The 18,651-nt window shown below is 42.2% G+C and overlaps 1 protein-coding gene across 6 annotated transcripts in view; it reads right to left on the bottom strand.

Moving 5' to 3' along the window:
• Positions 1-272: 272 nt before the first annotated feature.
• iqsec1b (IQ motif and Sec7 domain ArfGEF 1b) overlaps positions 273-18,651 on the bottom strand; it is a 327,598-nt gene continuing 309,219 nt past the window's right edge. For 5 of the 6 annotated variants that reach the window (XM_047347008.1, XM_047347010.1, XM_047347011.1 and 2 more), the window contains one exon: positions 273-3,803. In XM_047347008.1, the coding sequence (XP_047202964.1) occupies positions 3,285-3,803 (519 nt within the window). In that variant the 3' untranslated portion in view covers positions 273-3,284. The remainder of the gene's footprint in view (positions 3,804-18,651) is intronic. The other variant, XM_047347014.1, reaches the window with a different exon arrangement.

The following is an 18,651-nucleotide window of genomic DNA, read 5'->3' as shown; positions in this document are numbered from 1 at the left end:
GGCATAGCTAAAATGTCATGTCTATACTCATGTTACGTGTGTCTAAATGTGAGGAAATTAGGTTGCAGATTCGTTTTGTAGTTGTGTGCACTGGCATGAAAGGTGAAAATTTCAGTGTTCTATTGTTTCACTACCATGTCACAACCTAGTTAATATTTTTTGTGTGTAATGATCTGAAAATGAGAACTCAGTACTATTTTTGTGAGATTTTTCTCACACAGGTCACGATGGGTCCCAAACTGCCATGAGAGAGACACCACTCTGATCCAGAATCGGGTGCACATGTGTTTTATTGCTTTTGTGCTAGGACAGAAAATAAGTAGATGAAGAATGTAACTAAAGCACTCCACACCAAAGCAATGACAAATGACTGGTAACAATGACATTAAGGAGCTTGTTTTGAAATGAGCAGTGAGAAGGCGTTTCCTGTTCCAATTGATCTGCAGCAGCAGAGAACAAGAGGTGGATCATATGGAAAGTTACAAGTTAGATTTTCATGCTCTTTGCAACACTGAATTTACACAATGGTGTACATGCAGATGTCTGAATGGTGAAAGTTTATTGTTTTTGGCCTGTTTGTATTTTCAAATTAAGAGAAATTCCTCATTTCAGTTTAAGCTTTTTGGTTCTGTTAAGCATTTTTTTTTTTTTTTACATAAAATAAAACCTTGCCTTCATTTTTGTATTTGCTTTAGGACAGAATCTAACCATTGCTTTGACATATGGTCAATGTATAGCTCAGACTGGATGAACATTTTTCAAATGTGTTTTAATTTAAAGTGTGGTTTCATCAGGTTTCTGTTTAAAAGAAGTGAAAACCAACCTGAGCAGTTCATTATGTCACTTTGTTTTTTTTCTCATTGAACTGAACCATGACCTCAAAACTAAGGTACAAACTGTAACATCACTGAACTGTGACCAGCGTCACATTCCAGTCCAATATGTATTGTAAAATACTTATTTCACAGTCGATTAAATTCACTTCTTATTCGCCCTTGGTACAAATGTGCGAGGGTGACTTACTAAGAATCCTGAAGACGGAAGAAATTCCAACAACAGACGGAACAATCTTAATGTGTGCCAGTGATAAATGTTAGAATACCATTTGAAATGCTAAATTAATGCTCTGATTTACATGTGGGCAAGTGCATATGAAGCTATTACAATCTGAAGTGTGTGTGGAGGTCTGTATTTAACTACAGTTAAACAGTCTGATCCAGAAAGTTTGGAAGTAGGCAACTGGAATTCAGTTCTTTATACTTTAAGATATACACTGCCTTAGATTAGAGGAGACCTAAACTGAATATTTGGCCTACATGCAGAACACTGAATACATACCATCAACATACCATCCCCTCTGCGAAACATGGTAAAAAAAATGCTTTACCATGTACACAGTATCATGCTGTGGACTTTTTTCAGCAGGGACAGAAAGCTGTTCAGAGAAGATGGGTAGATGGATGGAGCTAAATAAAGGACCTAGATCCTAGAAGAAAACCTGTTAGAGGCTGCAGAAGACTTGAAACTTGATGTTCAGACACACTCCTTCCAAATGGACTGAGCCAGAGCTAAAAATGAGCAAAACGTTGCAGTCTGTAGATAAGCTGGAAGAAACCACAAAAGACCTGCAGTGAAAGGGGTGTCATTTTCCTTCCCGTTCACAATTATGCCCTGCTTTATGTAGGTTCATCATAAAATGCCTTGCATCACCTCTTCTACATTTCTGAAGCCCAGTTTCTTTCAGTCCAAGCACCAATGGTTTCCTGTGTCAATGATGACTGCGAACCTGCAATAGTGATGACTAATATGCATTCTACGTAAATCAGGGAAAACGTGTGATTTTGCTCTGGAGTAAAAAGTAAACTATAGGCAACCGCAGTAAGCTCTGCTCTGGCGTTCATTTTCTTAATCAACTGTGACGTGGAGGGGTCCACCAGATCCAAAACCATGTTGATACTAACTTCACGAAAACAGTGAGGAGGATATGACAGAGGACACTGTAGGACAAAAAGACAAAATTCAACATGAACAAATATCCTTAGACAAAATAAGTCAAATAAGAAAAGAAAATTCATATTGCACATAAAAATGACTAACTTGATCTATCGATATTCAAACATAATACTTCAAACAGAAAGTGCCACTGCTTCAGCTTTGCCCACTCCACCCATACTGTGGATGCAACTAGCCATCCCATAATATGTTAGCTGGATCATTGATATAAACTGCTATTTGTGTTGAGAAAAGCACGAGTGCCACCACGATCACACCATGATAGTGACTCAGTGGGGCTCACAGAGAAGAGTTGGACAGTTGGACATGACTTGAGTGAACCTGAACACAAACTGTGGAAGTTTTCACTGTGGAACCGTCACAGTGCTGGTTCCCTGCTACACACTCCACACACACATCTCCTCCATCTGCATGTTGAAAGAGCAAAATACATCTTCCTGTGGATGCTGAGAAAACTTAGAGAACCACAACCCTTCCAGGATGCAGAACAACACAGAACTCTGACTTGTTTAGCTTGTATGACTTGAGAAAATAAAAGCAGAGCAGTTTACAGCCAGTAGTGAATAACAGACATTTCACTAGCCTGCTGTGGCACCATTTCCCAAAACAGGAGAGCAAACTCCAAGCCCAAGGAATAGGTGTACAACTGTAACTGAGTCCTAACTCCAACCAACCATCCATGCTCCAGCTTCAGACGGCCTAACTAATACAAGCTTGGTATTGGTTCCTAACTATGGCGTCTCGTGTGCAGCTATACTGAGAGTTTAACTGATGCCATTTGTTTGGCAATAATTAGAATAGTAACAGCTGATATTTTTATTTTACAAAATATTATGCACAATAGACATTAAGCAATTTTTAGTGGTTACCTCAATAAATTTACATTTACAACTGCTACCAGAGATATTACAGTGCACTGTGAACTACTGCTACATTAAATAATCAGCTACAGCTTCGGCTGTCTTTGTGACACAATCCGGTTGCTTCACTGTTTAGCTTTTCTGTTAAATACATGGAGGATTTTTGATCTCGTTCCTTTTATTAACTCGAGACAAACACTACTTGTGGTCTCTGTGCATGCATGTAAATCCTTGTCTGTTGCTCCTGAAGCAGGCAGACAGGTCCTGAAATGAAATGGGAAAAGTGAGCAGAAACACAATGGTGAACAAAGTCCAGGCTCAAGTCTGGCTTCATATCTGCAGACCAGAGAAACACAGTGTGACGATCTCATCGGGTAAGAGTCTCTAAAGAAACAGTTCACTGTGATCCCCTCACACCACTGTGCTAATGCCGCTGTGCTTGGGCTTCGTGCTGCTGGGAACCTGAGATGGTGGTGGCGGCTGGCCATGGAGGTGGGGGCTGTGAGCTGAGTGGTTCCCGTGGCTGTGCTGCGGGTGAGGCGGGTAGGGCGGCTGCTGGCTGTGAGATGGGGGTGGGTGGTATTGGGGCGGGTGCTGCAGATGGGGTGGCGGGTGGTAGTGATGGTGGTGGTGGTAAGGCGGGGGATTCTGGGTCACATGGCAGAACTGGGCGTGGTGAGGATGCAAGGGGACTGGTGTGTCCGTCTCCACTCGGGCTGTGTGGTGCAGGTTGACTGGGTGCGGAGTGTGGGAGATCAGGGTGGGGTGTGGAGTCTGAGGGGTGGGGCTGGGGGACTTCACCCGCCTGGTGCCAAACAGAGATCCGAGCAGGGAGGAGGAGCTGGGCAGGGACTGTCCACTGTGGCGGGACGGGCAGTCTCGACCGGAGGGGGTCCTGTGCCGTATGTGTGGACTGCTAATGATGGAGCCCTGCAAGAGAGAAAACAATCATAAAAAACCCGGAAACATCGAGGATAAACAGTACACACCAAACAGCAAAAACATCTTCCATAACCACACAGACGCAGCTGGTGAACCAAACCACAGATAAAAAAGTATAAAAATCATGCAACATGTTGGTTTAAAAATAACCATAAAAAACAAGTTTGACACAAAATTGTTATTCAGAGGCAGCGCATTCTGGCTGCTGAAAACTATATTAATTATTGCATTTTTTACATTTGACATGTTTTAATTTGGATTTCTCAAACAAATACCCTAACCAATAAATATGGAAATATGTCCTATAGACTTTAAAAAGAGTTGTTGGACAATGTAATGTAAATCTGAAACTGTAGCAGTTTCTAAACATGTTAATTAATTTATTCATTCATTCATTCATCTTCTATACCGCTTATTTCATAATGGATCATGGGAGGAGCTGGTGCCTATCTCCAGCAGTTTATGGGCTGGAGGCAGGGTACACCCTGGACAGGTCACCAATCCATCGCAGGGCAACACAAAGACATACAGGACAAACCACCATGCACACACTCATCCACCCCTAAGGGCAATTTTAGAGAGACCAATTAACCTAACAGTCTTGTTTTGGACTGTGGGAGGAAGCTGGAGTACCCAGAGAGAAGCCACGCATGCACGGGGAGAACATGTAAACTCCACCCGCATGGTGCCAATCATAGATCCGAGCAGGGGAGAGGAGCTGGGCAGGGACTGTCTGCTGTGGCTGGACGGGCAACTGAAAACTTTGTATTTATTCATTATTCTATATGATTTTCCTCTGGGCTGGTTGGGGATGGGGGTGTGTTGGGGGGTGGGGTAGCTGTAGTGTGTTTCCTAAATGTTAAACGTAGGTCCTGCTCTATTAGTTCCTATTAGCTTAATTCCATAATAGTTCTTCCTGAATTTACTCCTTTTATTCATCAACTGAGTGACAAGGCCATGACACAGCCCAGGTCTCAATCTGATTGGTCAGAACACTCCTAGACACTCCTTCTTCCTGCAATACTAATCCTTCAACTGATAGAGAAAAATAATTTTGGTTTTCATAACACAGTAAACCAGGATGAACAACAAGCTGCTAATCTGACTTCCTGATTCAGTATTTTTTTCAATTCAATTCAGTTTTATTTATATAGCGCCAATTCACAACACATGTCGTCTCAAGGCACTTCACAACAGTCAGGTCCATACATTCCAATTAATCCTAACAATTGAACAGTTCAGTCGGAGTTAGCTTTTTATTCAATGTGGATAAAATGTTTTTCTATCTAAGGAAACCCAGCAGATTGCATCCAGCCAGTGACTTGCAGCATTCACTCCTCCTGGATGAGCATGTAGAGACAGTGGACAGTCACTGGCGTTGACTTTGCAGCAATCCCTCATACTGAGCATATTTTTTCCATCCTTAATCTAAAAAAACACCCTTAGTTATACATATAGAAAATAGCTTCATGTTATTTTTATGTTTCTGATGGAACAGCTTCCAAGAGAACTGACTGCACATATTAACCCAGCTTTTTATTGCTTTATTGTTCCAATTTAGGCAGCTTTATCCAAACAAAAGATATCTCACCATAAAACAACCAGCAAGAGCTGACCTCTAATCTTCCATGATTGCTTCATGAAAAACCTGTCCATTGCCTTTTTGCGCTTCACTGCTTTTGTGTATCCATGCTAACATCGCATGGTGGCATCTCTCTCAAAGGTCTGGAGGTGCATTGGATGGAGCTTATCAGATCCTGTTAGCCAGCTCTGTATGTGTGTCTGTGTGTAGGAGCAACTGAGGGCATTCATATTTTTCAAAATTAATATCTGATTATAAAAGCAATCAAAGAACCTTGTTTTCAAAATTTGACAGAGTAAACAAACCAGATCCCCAGTTCCCACCAGTATGGAAAGCATTTGCAGCCGACTTCAGGGGTAAAATAGAACATATTAGATCTAATTTAGTTTAATGCCAGCGTAGAAAGTCATTGTTGGTTGGGGAGGAAACACCTCATGAGTTTTGTCCTGATTGATGCTGAAACTAAACACCTGAACTCTTATTTAAACTCTTAAGAGCTTTCTAAAAAAACACTGTCTGGTTGTACACCCAATCATAGCACTACTAAAGATTTTAAACAACCTCAGATGTAATGTGGATCAGAACAGACCTTCAGTACCGGTATTACTGGACCTCAGTGCAGCATTTGATACTGTTGACCACACTATCCTACCATACAGGCTTGGACATATTGGACTTTCAAGAACTGCCCTGAAATGGTTCAGCTCCTATTTCAGCAATGAAAAGTTCTTTGTAATATGAACAGTGTTCATCAGAATGTTATAATCTAAACTGTGTTCAAAAGGCTCAATTTTAGGCCCCACTCTTTTAATATATGCACTTTTAGATGGTGTTATAAGGAGACATGGCATTAATTTCCATAGTTATGCTGATGACACACAGTTCTATATTGCTGTGTCTCCTGATGACCCCAGACCCACTCATGGATGTTTTGACTGTATTTTAGATTTTAAGCCAAGGATGCCACATAATTCTGTTGGGCTAAATCAAGGCAAAACTGAGGTTTTCATTTTTGACACATACATTCAGAGAGAAGCACTCACAACCCAACTTCAAACACTGGTAAAGAATCCTTCAGATCAGGTCAGAAACTTCATATCTGATTCAAACTTAAGGCTCCCACATAGTCAGGTGTACTGTAAGCAGCACAGATTCCGTGATGTGTGGATGGATACTGAAATATCAATACCTCTGATACCAGATCTTTATGCTCTAAAATCAATTCTCAAATCACAATATGGATCATTTTGATACTTCAGTCATTAGAGGTAATGTATATCATTACAGGAACAGAGTGGAAAGAAACTAAACTATTGGGATCTTGTCTAAATGATCCTGTTGGTGGGAAATACTTTTCCTTCCACCGAGGTAAGTATGTCAACAGCGTGCTGTCAGTCACTCAGACAAGATGGCAGAGCATAAACAGAGTCATGTGTGGAGCCATTTCATGTTTGTGGAAAAACAATGAGGAGTTGTGGGAACACAACAGACCTTGTGAAACACCTCACATTAAACCACTACACAGAATATGAAGCATTTATGGTTTTTCTTCTCAGTTCACCTCTTTGCCGCTTTGGGAGCTCTGAGCAGCTCCTTCAGCAGCAGGTTGCGGCTGCTGAGCGCAGGAAGGAACGCTTCAGAAGGTCCTCTGTCCGTTGGCAATAAGACTCAATAAAATCCTAGAAATGTACAATACTGCCAACACATATATGTTTCACCACATATATATCTGTTATTTCTATGTATTTAGTGTGCATAACTTTATTTTAGATATAGCGTTTATTTCTTTGTTTCTTTGCTGGCACGATTTGCTTTTATTAATCGTTTTCTTTAAATGATATTCCTAGATGTGAACTTCTTTATTCTGTCTTGCTGTTGCAACTATTCAATGTACTGCTTGGTGGATGAATAAAGTATTACCTTAATTTAATAATTTCTCTCACTTGTAATTTGGATTTTTATACCAATAATTATTTGTTTTATCTGTTTACTTGATTGATCATTTTGTTTTTAACCTCTTTAAAGTGCTTAGTGGTACAACTGACTGTATGAAACGTGCTCTATCAATAAAGTTTGAGTTCGATAACTGCTCATAGTTCATAAGTCTACCTCGTTATTATTTGTCATAATTTTTATTATCACTACCACTAAAGTAGTAGTTCAGTAGCAGCTCAATAAACTGTCCCCACACAGGCACTGGATGTTTTCACATCGCTTCAGTGTAAAAACCATGCAGAATGAGGAAGTTGTGGCAGGTTCTTAATGCAGTGTTCTGGGATATATTAAGCAGTCAGTGGCCCCACCGTTACTGCTGGCGAGATAGAGCATCACAGTTCCCCCAAGCGGTTTGAGCATGCAAAAACGTCCAAGCAAGGTCATGGGGGTTTATAATGGTAGCGGCATATCGGGGGTCCTGGGTGGCACATGAAGGCTGCATATTCATGATGTGGGGACCAACACGTCTTCTTTGATGAGAATTTAAAGCAGGACTGGCCTCAGGACTAGGCAACATAATACCCATGACAGTAGCTTTGTGCCAACATTTGGTTGGATCGTTGTTGGAAGGTGCTGCTATGAGGTGCGGAGATGATGGTGGAGTATGTGAAGGGAAAATAGTTGGCAATAATTGAGGGTGTAGTTCCACAGCATCTTCATTGCCTTCACACTAAAGGAAGCTTTCTAAATCAGCCCTGTTCTACTGGGTTGTACAGGTCATGAAGTGTGTAGCTGTGTTTTCATGTGGTGTGAAGGCGCCATTAGTCTATTTAAAGATACCCAAACTATGGTGTTAACGTTGCAGATAGCATGTTACATTAGATTTTCTGTTTGCAGGTAGAACAAATCTGGACTGACAAAACTCTAGCATAAGTTATATCATCCAACACTGTGATGTTCAGAAGCCTTTATGTCCAAATCCCTCAAAACATGCTGCATTAAAGGGAACGAACATCAGGAGGGACATTCCACCCCATCAAATTTTGCCTGTCTATTGGTGCCTTACTTCATTGAAAGTGTCATACTGAAGTGGACTGAGACCAACAAACAGATTGCCAGATTTCAGCTGTGGATGGTTTTATTAAATGAGGCAATGCTTCTGAAAAGAAGAGGTTTGAGAAAGATTGTGGGGCTCCACCAAGCCTAGAAGTATTGGCAAGAGAAAATTGGAGAGAAAAGTTGTGAAAGAAATTGGATATATTGCACATTCTGTGAAACAACTGAACTTTTACAATGTTTTTAGACGAGAATGTAGTTGTGTAAACCTAAAATATCTTATCAGTTTATCAAGATATCGCTTAATTAAACAAATGCGCCGATGTGTTCGTCCGCTGCCCCAGCAGCCGCTTGCCTCGCCAGCTGTCAGCTGACCGGGTGGTCGAGGTGCGATGAACCCCGAGAGAACAGCTGACTCCCGGCACATTGTTTTCAAAATCCCGCTGGGTTTCCCCAATGGGTGGAAGTTAAACAGATAGAATTCAGTCAGATGAAATCTAATATTAATATTTGGTTTATTTATTATAATAATTATTATTATTATGCTCTGCAAATAAACTGATTTAAACTTTGTTCCTAAAGTTAATGTTAGTGTTTAAGTTGTTGAAAGCTTTACAAATAAATAAAACAAATGGTATTTGTCATCAGTGTATTTTATCTACTGTTAGATTTTTATATCTATGAACATAAACAATATTTTCAACATTTTAAATGGCTGAATAATGAACAAGATCATAAAACAATATCATTTTAAACAAAACAGCATTATAAGCCATCAGCAATATGCAAAAGGGTTAATAAAAACCATGTAGTTATTTACAGTAGAGACAGCGTTATTAACCGTCAGTTTCCATGTGTTCGGCTTCACAGCTCTGCGCTTCACGCTAACACGGTTGCTAGGAAACAGAAGTTACACTGAGGTAAGGGCGGGAAACGCAACACCAGCGGCACACTATGCTAATCTGGCATGTTTAGCTAACAGCTAAACAGCTAAGTGTTACTGTTTGACCATCATTTGTTTACATGACTTCTTATAGAAGCTCATTTGACCTGGTGATTAACATCCGCCAAGCTCATGTAGCTGCACTGCTGCTGTAAAGGAAGTTTAACCTGATGTGAAACTTAAATTGTTGAATCTGCGTTTGATTAATCTGTGCCTATCCTCAAGGACCTGAATGTTCGACACAAAAAACTGAATTTTGGAACTGAAATTGAATAACAGATCTGAAAGTGAAAGTAGTCAAAACTGAATTTTTAATACAACAAAATACATTTTAAAAGCAAATGAATTCAGTTTCAAACCATAAAATTCAGTTTCTGTTTATTGAAATTAGTTTTCAAACCAATGCATTTGCTTCTTTTCCTGCTCTCGGTGGAGGTGGACGCTTTTTCTCTGTCTCCCGCACCCCTCCCATATCTGCCCTGCTTCAGCTCTGTGTCTTGTCTTTTTTGGAGCCGCTTTTTGCACATCTCCCAAATTCTTCCAAAATATGGATTTGGTCAGCTGGTTTCTCAATGCAATTGATCAAATTTTCTCCATGAGAAGACAGGGGTCGGGAGAGCCCACTTGCCCAGACGGGACATTTTTCTCCGGATACATGATGGACTCCTGGCAGAAGTGGAGGATTGTGTTTCTGTCGATAATGTCAGTCGAGGATGTGGAAGATGTGTATATAATTGGATGTTTGATATCAGGATTTCTGCTTTTTGGAGTCAGTGGTTACCTGGCATATCGAGAAATTTGGAGAATGTCAGCAGCTGTTCTGGCTATTGTAAGGCTGCCTGGCATGTGTGATGGGATCTTCAGAGCGATCAACACTCAGACTGAGATGTTACGTGAGCTGAATCGCAGACTGGATGTGATCCTTAGGATCGCAGGCAGGTTGCGGTTCCTGGACTCAGGGGTGAAATGGGATAAATCTTGGAGAAAGTTGTTCGCTCGGATCTGGCAGAAAGACCAGGAATTTGGCTGTTTGGATTCACCTTTGAGAAGCACCAGCAAGATTCTCAAGGCTGATGGAAAATTAAGAGTCAGCCTAACCCAAATAATTATTGTTTTTCTGAATCTGGCTCCCCTGCACGGCCTTGATGGCTGGCTATCTTCAACTTCTCCTGGAAGTTATGTAAACATGACGCTCTGCTCCTTCTGCCCCCTCCCTTCCCTGAGGACATCTGTGGACCTGCTCAGAACTTTGTGGCCGGTTGATGTACAATCCAACGAACCATCAAGGACAATGGCCTCTGTGACAGTGCTTCATGGACTTACTTGCACACACTCACTTGCACACACACACATTCTCAAGATAAACATATGCACCCCTCACACCACCTTCACCGTTCCCGGCATGATGTTGTTTTGTCAACTTGTTGCTTCTTTGTGCTGAGGTTTTTTGCAATCTCAAACTGTATCCTGCTGAGGATAAAGTGTGAAATATGATTTTTTTTCCCCCTACTTTCCTAATGTGGCCTCTTATCTAGCAAGGGCAGCGCCTGTGAGTGGGCAGCAAAGCCTCGGTGACCCGTCTCCCCCTTGTCTTGTGTCATGATGTACAGGTCCTTCTCAAAATATTAGCATATTGTGATAAAGTTCATTATTTTCCATAATGTAATGATGAAAATTTAACATTAATATATTTTAGATTCATTGCACACTAACTGAAATATTTCAGGTTTTTTATTGTCTTAATACGGATGATTTTGGCATACAGCTCATGAAAACCCAAAATTCCTATCTCACAGAATTAGCATATTTCATCCGACCAATAAAAGAAAAGTGTTTTTAATACAAAAAACATCAACCTTTAAATAATCATGTACAGTTATGCACTCAATACTTGGTCGCGAATCGTTTGGCAGAAATGACTGCTTCAATGCTTCTGCCGCTGTTTCTGGTTCAAAAATGGCTTGACCTGGGGAATGCGGCACCTGTAGCCCATTACCTGCACACGTCTGTGCACGGTGGCTCTGGATGCCTATTCATTCAGAAATTTCTTTCTGTGTCTTACCCTCTTGCTTGAGGGGGTCAATAGTGGCCTAATGGACAGCAGTCAGGTCGGCAGTCTTACCCATGATTGGGGTTTTGAGTGATGAACCAGGCTGGGAGTTTTAAAGGCGTCAGGAATCTTTTGCAGGTGTTTAGAGTTAACTCGTTGATTCAGATGATTAGGTTCATAGCTCGTTTAGAGATCCTTTTAATGATATGCTAATTTTGTGAGATAGGAATTTTGGGTTTTCATGAGCTGTATGCCAAAATCATCCGTATTAAGACAATAAAAGACCTGAAATATTTCAGTTAGTGTGCAATGAATCTAAAATATATGAATGTTAAATTTTCATCATGACATTATGGAAAATAATGAACTTTATCACAATATGCTAATATTTTGAGAAGGACCTGTATGTTTGGATGGGTTGTACTGGAATTCTAATTTCCCCTCGAGGATCAATAAAGTATCTTTGAATTGAATTTGAATTCAATTCAATTTCAAATTACACAAATACAAATTCAGTCAGAGCAACTCAAATTCAGTTTCTGATGGCACAAGTTTCTTCCCATACAACAGAAACCCTGATGAAAAAAGTCTGTCTTCTTCGTCGAGATTTTTTTCTTCTTGATCTTTGCAACACTGGGGCAATACTGCCTCTGAAACAATCCGTTGCATCTGCATGGCTTTGTTTGGTTCGGTCCACAAAATCTCTGTGTGAAAGCAAACGGTGCCAACTTAAGGTGTGAATGTTTCACTACTAATCCCTGGACCGGACCAGCAGTGAGAATGCACCCGTAGTCTAGGTAGCACATTCACCTTAATATTGACACTTGTCCAGGGAATATAGGTCTTATCAAAGATAGATGGATAAAGTAATTGATATCAGTACTAGATATTTTATTGACTTCCTGTTTAACTTAAACTTACATGTTTTAGACATGTTTGCCGGATGTTGGTAATTTATTGAAAGAGTGTTTTGTATAGGTTTATTTTGTATTCAGAGAGAGGCCTAAATTCTTTGAGTAAAATTAATAATTTAAGTCTACTTCTATCAGTGAGGATTTGTAGGATGTCATCATCATACAAGCCAGTTTTATATTCTTTGTCCCCTATTATGACATTTGCTATTTCCTTACTTTCCCTAATTGTCTGTGCCAAAGGCTTAATAAAAAGAGACAACAATAAAATACTTAAAGGACATCCCCGACGACATCCTCGTTCATGCAGTGCTGCTGTAGATAAACTCCCATTCATTTTAGTTTTGGTTGTTGGGGAACAATGTAAGGATTTCAGAGACTTAATCACTCTGTTGTCAAACCCAAAACCCTAAAACTGGGTATAGGTAGTCCCATCAAACTGTGTCAAGCATCTTTTCGGCATCCAGACTGAGAACTACTGCTTCAGTGTTGTACATATGTAGTAAATAGGTAATGACATGAAGAGCTCATCTGACATTATCATGAGTTTGCCTGCCTCACCTCATGCTCCTCTACAGTGAGGGTGAAGCTGCCATGAGCTGTAGTGTGTAGTGCAGCTGCCTGTGGTGGCACCACCTCAAAGCGGGCAAAGAAGAGATTCAGCTCCTCTGCCAGAAAGGCATTACCATCGGCAGCTCTGGGGTTTGTCTTGTCGGTGAGCTGCTGGATCCCCTTCCATACCTGCCAGCTGTTGTTGCTGTCCAGGTGGTCCTCGATCCTCCTCCTATAGTCTTACTTTGCCTTTCCCATGCCTCTCTTCAGGTTTGCTCGGGCTGTTCTGTAGAGACCCTTATTGCCCGACTTGAAGGCATTTCTCTCAATCAGCATTTTCGGGACCTCAATGGTCCAGGGCAAGAAGCCCTGGATGACCAACCATGGATGGTGTAGACCCTGGATGTGTTTTTTCCACAGTAACAATGTCTATGGAGGTCTTGATGCAAGTGTGGTAGTGGCCTAGCATTGTAAACCAGCTTGATGTTGCTCTATACTTCGTCGAGTATGTTAGCTTCTCTGATGGCACACTTTACATGCTGGTTGAGTTTGGGGAGCACTACCTTTAAGTCTGCATGATCGAAGTCCTGCGCTATAATGTGCACTGTGTCAGGGTGCTTGCTCTACTGGTTGCTGCTGCTGCTATATAGAAATCCAACAGTGGAGGTAGCATTAGCATCTGGTGGGATGCAAACAACAGTTACCAATACTATGGTGAAGTCTCTCAGAAGATAGACGGGCCTGCAATTAAAAGTCATATACATCAGGTCCGAGGAGCAGTGGCCGTTTACAGTAACTGGTGCACCAGCTGTTATTAATGTACACACAGAGCCCCCCTCCTCTGCTGTTACTGGAGTCCTGCGTCCTGTCCTGGCGCTGCACAGTGTAGCCTGCTAGCTCAATAGCAGAATCCAGGATGGATGAGTCTAACCAGGTCTCTGTGACCAACAGAATGCAACGGTCTCTCACAATGTTGTTTGTAGCTGCCTGTAATCTCAGTTCATCCATCTTTTTGGTAATGGATCAGGCGTTGATGAGAAAAAGGGTGGGAAGTGGTGGTCTATGTGGCGGTCTCCTCAGCCTAGCTAGTGTGCCAGCTCTACGAGCTCACTTCTGCTTCTGCTCACGGCGCCAACTTTGTTTCCGTTCCCAGGGGATGGTAATCCACAGAGATCCAGAGATCTGACACATTCCAAACAGGACGATTGAATCTTCAATCGTCCCGTTTGGTGTGTGTCAGTTAATTCTAGTAAAATACCTTCAATACGTTTCGCTAAGATTAAGTCATATAATCTGTAATCAATATTGAATTTTTAAATAGGTATGCAAGAACCGCGTTCTAGCCAGTCTTTTCCTGGTTTCGGAATTACAGATATCACTGCTTCCACCGTGAGGATGATATTTCACCTCCATGGTTAAAACAATTTCTCAATAATAGTAATATGTTCTCTCTAAAGATTTTGCATCATTCTGAGGGGGACCCATCCATGCCCGGTATTTTGTCTACCTTCAGTCTTGTCGATTTTACTTTTTGTAATTTCAGGTTATATTGTCTTATTATGTGTGGTTCCTATAGCTCGTAGGTTTAATGATGACAAAACCTTTCCTCAGCAAAAGGTTCAATTCCTTGAGGTTGGGTGGAGAGTTTGTTGTAATCATTGTACAATAACAGGTTAAATATCTGTCTAATGGTGGCACAAATTTTGAGTTGAGGGATGGTTTATTTGGTATATACTGTAGATCTTTCTGCCTCTTGTTTCTGTATTCTCCATGCCAAGTTTGTCTTATTAGCTTACTTTTCTATTCTATTTTTTCTTCATATTTTTGTGTTGCACTTGAAATGTGTCTCGAGTTTTCATATGTGTGCATTTCAAAAGGTCTATTTTTTCTGCCAAATCAGTAATCTGCACCTCTTTTTCTTTCTTTTTCTGATATGTCCGTTATATTAGTTTACTTCTAATGACAGCCTATCCCAGAGTATACCGGAAGATGCAGAACCGTCATTGTTATCAGTCATGTAATCTTTAAGATCATCTCATATTGCTGACAGAAAGGGTTATTCGGTTTCCACAGACGTCTCTGGGTATATTATCTAAATACAGTGTAAACATACTGCTGCATAATCAGAAACATCTGCAACTCCAGAGTCACAGTTTATTATCCTGTATCTTCCTTTGTGAAAGATAAAGAAATAATCAATCCTGGTTGTGCAGAATAAGGAAGTGAAAAGTAGTAAAATACTTGTCCTTAGAATGTAATTCTCTCCAAATGTCTATCAAACCTATCTCTCTAATTAGTTTTAATACAATGTTTTACAGTAGCTATCTTTTTGGTTTTATTTGAAGAATCCAGGAGAGTGTTCCAATCTCCACCACATATTAACACTCCTTATGTTTCATACATTGAATATCATTCACTGGTAGTCAAAAAATATTAAATAAGATGAGTTCTTTTTGATCTATAAAACCTTTCACCATCACATGGCTTTCTGACACCTTATGTATGTCTTATTTGAGAAGTAAACTGAAAATATACCGTGTTTGAAATTAGTATTGCAACTCATCTAGTATTTCCCTTGTAGGACAAATAATAAATGTTTCTGAATCCCATGTTTCTCACGTTCTGTTTTGGTTACGACTTTGTATTTCGGATAAGTCGCAGCATCTACAATTCCAAGGTAGCCAAAAACAAATCTCTGTTTCCGAAACCATTAAAAAATGATCTTAACATACAATTACAACAAGGTTGACTTCCAAGTCAGATCAATAATTTTTTCATTTCAAAGGTGGGAAGGGAAGTCATTGAACCCAAAGAGGCCCTTTCAGTGTAAAGTTACTTGACTGAGTAGCAGCATCAGATCAGTGTGCAGTTCCTTTAAGAACTACTTCTATTTCCTCTTTTCATATTACAAAAATCCACTTTTACTCTTCAAAAACTAGTTTTTATTAGAATCAGAATCAGAAAGCTTTATTGCCAAGTACGTTTTTGGACATACAAGGAATTTGTTTTGGCGTTGTCGGTGCAATACAATACAAATTAAACAGTATAAACATATCTACAATATAATATAAATATATGTGCACAGTTTTAAGTGAGTGAGAGTAAATATAGAGCAGTATTGGGTGCGAGAGCAGTACAACAGTGCAGGTGATCATTGTGCAAGTATGGCAGTGCAAGTAGAGCAGGAGTCCAAGCTGAGCGTTAATGTAACGCATGGAGTTGCAAGTTACAGGTGTCCTGTCAGCAAAAAAGGAGGGGTGTGGGGGAAAGGGAGAGTGTCAGGGTGGTTTCCGGGCTTTGTTAACAAGGCTGGTGGCAGATGGGAAAAAACTGTTCTTGTTGCGTGAGGTTTTGGTCCAGGTGGACCGCAGCCTCCTGCCAGAGGGGAGAGTTTCAAAGAGTCTGTGACCGGGGTGGGAGGGATCAGCCAGAATCTTCCCTGCCTGCTTCAGGGTCCTGGAGGTGTACAGTTCCTGGAGCGACAGTAGACTGCAGCCAATCACCTTCTCAGCAGACCGCATGACACGCTGCAGCCTGCCCTTATCCTTGGCTGTAGCAGCGGCGTACCAGATGGTGATGGAGGAGGTGAGGATGGACTCAATGATGGCTGTGTAGAAGTGCACCATCATAGTCTTTGGCAGGTTGAATTTCTTCAGCTGCCGCAGGAAGAACATCCTCTGCTGGGCTTTCTTGATGAGGGAGCTGATGTTTGGCTCCCACTTGAGATCCTGGGAGATGATGGTTCCCAGGAAGCGGAAAGATTCCACAGTGTCAATTGTGGAGTCACAGAGGGTGATGGGGGCAGGTGGGGTTGGGTCCTGCCTGAAGTCCACAACCATCTCTACTGTCTTTAGAGCGTTGAGCTCAAGGTTGTTCTGGCTGCACCAGTCCAACAGATGGTCCACCTCCCATCTGTACGCGGACTTGTCACCATCAGAGATGAGTCCGATCACAGTGGTGTCGTCCGCCAACTTCAGAAGCTTGACAGACTGGTGACTGGAGGTGCAGCTATTGGTGTACAGGGAGAAGAGCAGAGGAGAGAAAACACAGCTGATGGTCAGGGAGTCAGAGACGTGCTTCCCCAGCCTCACGCGCTGCTTCCTGTCAGACATGAAGTCAGTGATCCACCTGCAGGTGGAGTCGGGCACACTCAGCTGGGAGAGCTTCTCCTGTAGCAGAACTGGGGCGATGATGTTGAAGGCAGAGCTGAAATCCACAAACAGGATCCTGGCATAGGTTCCTGTGGTGTCCAGGTGCCGGAGGATGAAGTGAAGGGCTAAGTTGACTGCATCATCTACAGACCTTTTGGCTCTGTAGGCAAATTGCAGGGGTCCAGGAGGGGGTCGGTGATGTCTTTTAGGTGTGAGAGCACAAGGCGCTCAAAGGACTTCATCACCACAGAGGTCAGGGCGACGGGTCTGAAGTCATTAAGCCCTGTGGTCCTTGGCTTCTTGGGAACAGGGACGATGGTGGAGGACTTGAAGCAGGCTGGCACATGACATGTCTCCAGTGAGGTGTTAAAAATGTCTGTGAAGACTGGAGACAGCTGATCAGCGCAGTGCTTCAGGCTGGCTGGTGAGACAGAATCCGGACCAGCAGCTTTCCGGGGGTTCTGTCTCCTGAAGAGTTTGTTGACGTCCCTCTCCTGGATGGAAAGAGCCGTCCTCGGCGTAGGTAGGGGGCTGGTGGGGGGGAACTTCAGGGTGGGGGTCAGAGGTGCCAAGGCCCCTCTTGAGGTTGGGGAGGTGGGGGTGGTGGATTGTGGCTGCAGGTGTTGGGGGGTGTCGTGGGAGATGGTTGCAGGACTGTCCCTTTGTCTTTCAAAGCGGCAGTAGAACTCGTTCAGGTCGTTGACGAGGCGTCGGTCGTTGATGGAGTGGGGGGCTTTCGGCTTGTCGTTGGTGATCTGCCTGAGCCCTTTCCACACAGACGCAGAGTCGTTGGCTGAGAACTGGTTTTGGAGCTTCTCAGAGTACAGTCGTTTGGTCTCTTTCACTGCCTTGCCAAACTTGTACTTCGCCTCTCTGTATATGTCTTTGTCCCCACTCCTGAAGGCCTCTTCCTTATCCAGTCTTAACCTTCTGAGTTTGGCTGTGAACCAGGGTTTGTTGTTGTTGTAACTCACCCTGGTGCATGATGGTACACAGCTGTCCTCACAGAAGCTGATGTAGGAAGTCACAGCCTCTGTGTACTCGTCCAGACTGTTGGTAGTAGTCCTGAACACATCCCAGTCTGTACAGTCTAAACACGCCTGGAGATTCTCCACAGCCTCACTGCTCCACTTCCTTGTTGTCCTCACAACAGGTTTGCAGAGCTTTAGTTTCTGCCTGTATGCAGGAATCAGGTGGACCATGATGTGGTCGGATTGGCCCAGTGCAGCACGTGGGACGGCGTGATAAGCGTCTTTGATGGTGGTGTAACGATCCAGATCCAGAATGTTGTCCTCTCTGGTCGGACATTTTATAAACTGTCTATATTTGGGGAGTTCATGGGTGAGATTACCTTTGTTAAAGTCGTCAACGACGGTAACTAAGGAGTCCGGGTTGGTCCGCTCCACACCCAGTATCTGGTCGCCGAGCATGCGCTGTGCGACCTGCACGTTAGCTTGCGGCGGGATGTAAACACCGACCAGGATGAACGAAGCGAACTCACGGGGGGAATAGAAAGGCTTACAGTTTATGATGAAATATTAGATGAACATGAGACCTCTTACAGAGCTTTACATCTATGCATCCATCCGGATTGGTGCTATACCGGAAGCCCATACCAGTCTGTTTGAATAAAAAACCTTTAAGTGTCCGCTAAAA

Source organism: Girardinichthys multiradiatus, chromosome 20 (genome assembly GCF_021462225.1).
Source record: "Girardinichthys multiradiatus isolate DD_20200921_A chromosome 20, DD_fGirMul_XY1, whole genome shotgun sequence".
NCBI classification, from domain to species: domain Eukaryota; kingdom Metazoa; phylum Chordata; class Actinopteri; order Cyprinodontiformes; family Goodeidae; genus Girardinichthys; species Girardinichthys multiradiatus.
Note: the sequence above shows the minus strand (reverse complement) of the source record. Positions and strands in the feature narration are given on the sequence as shown.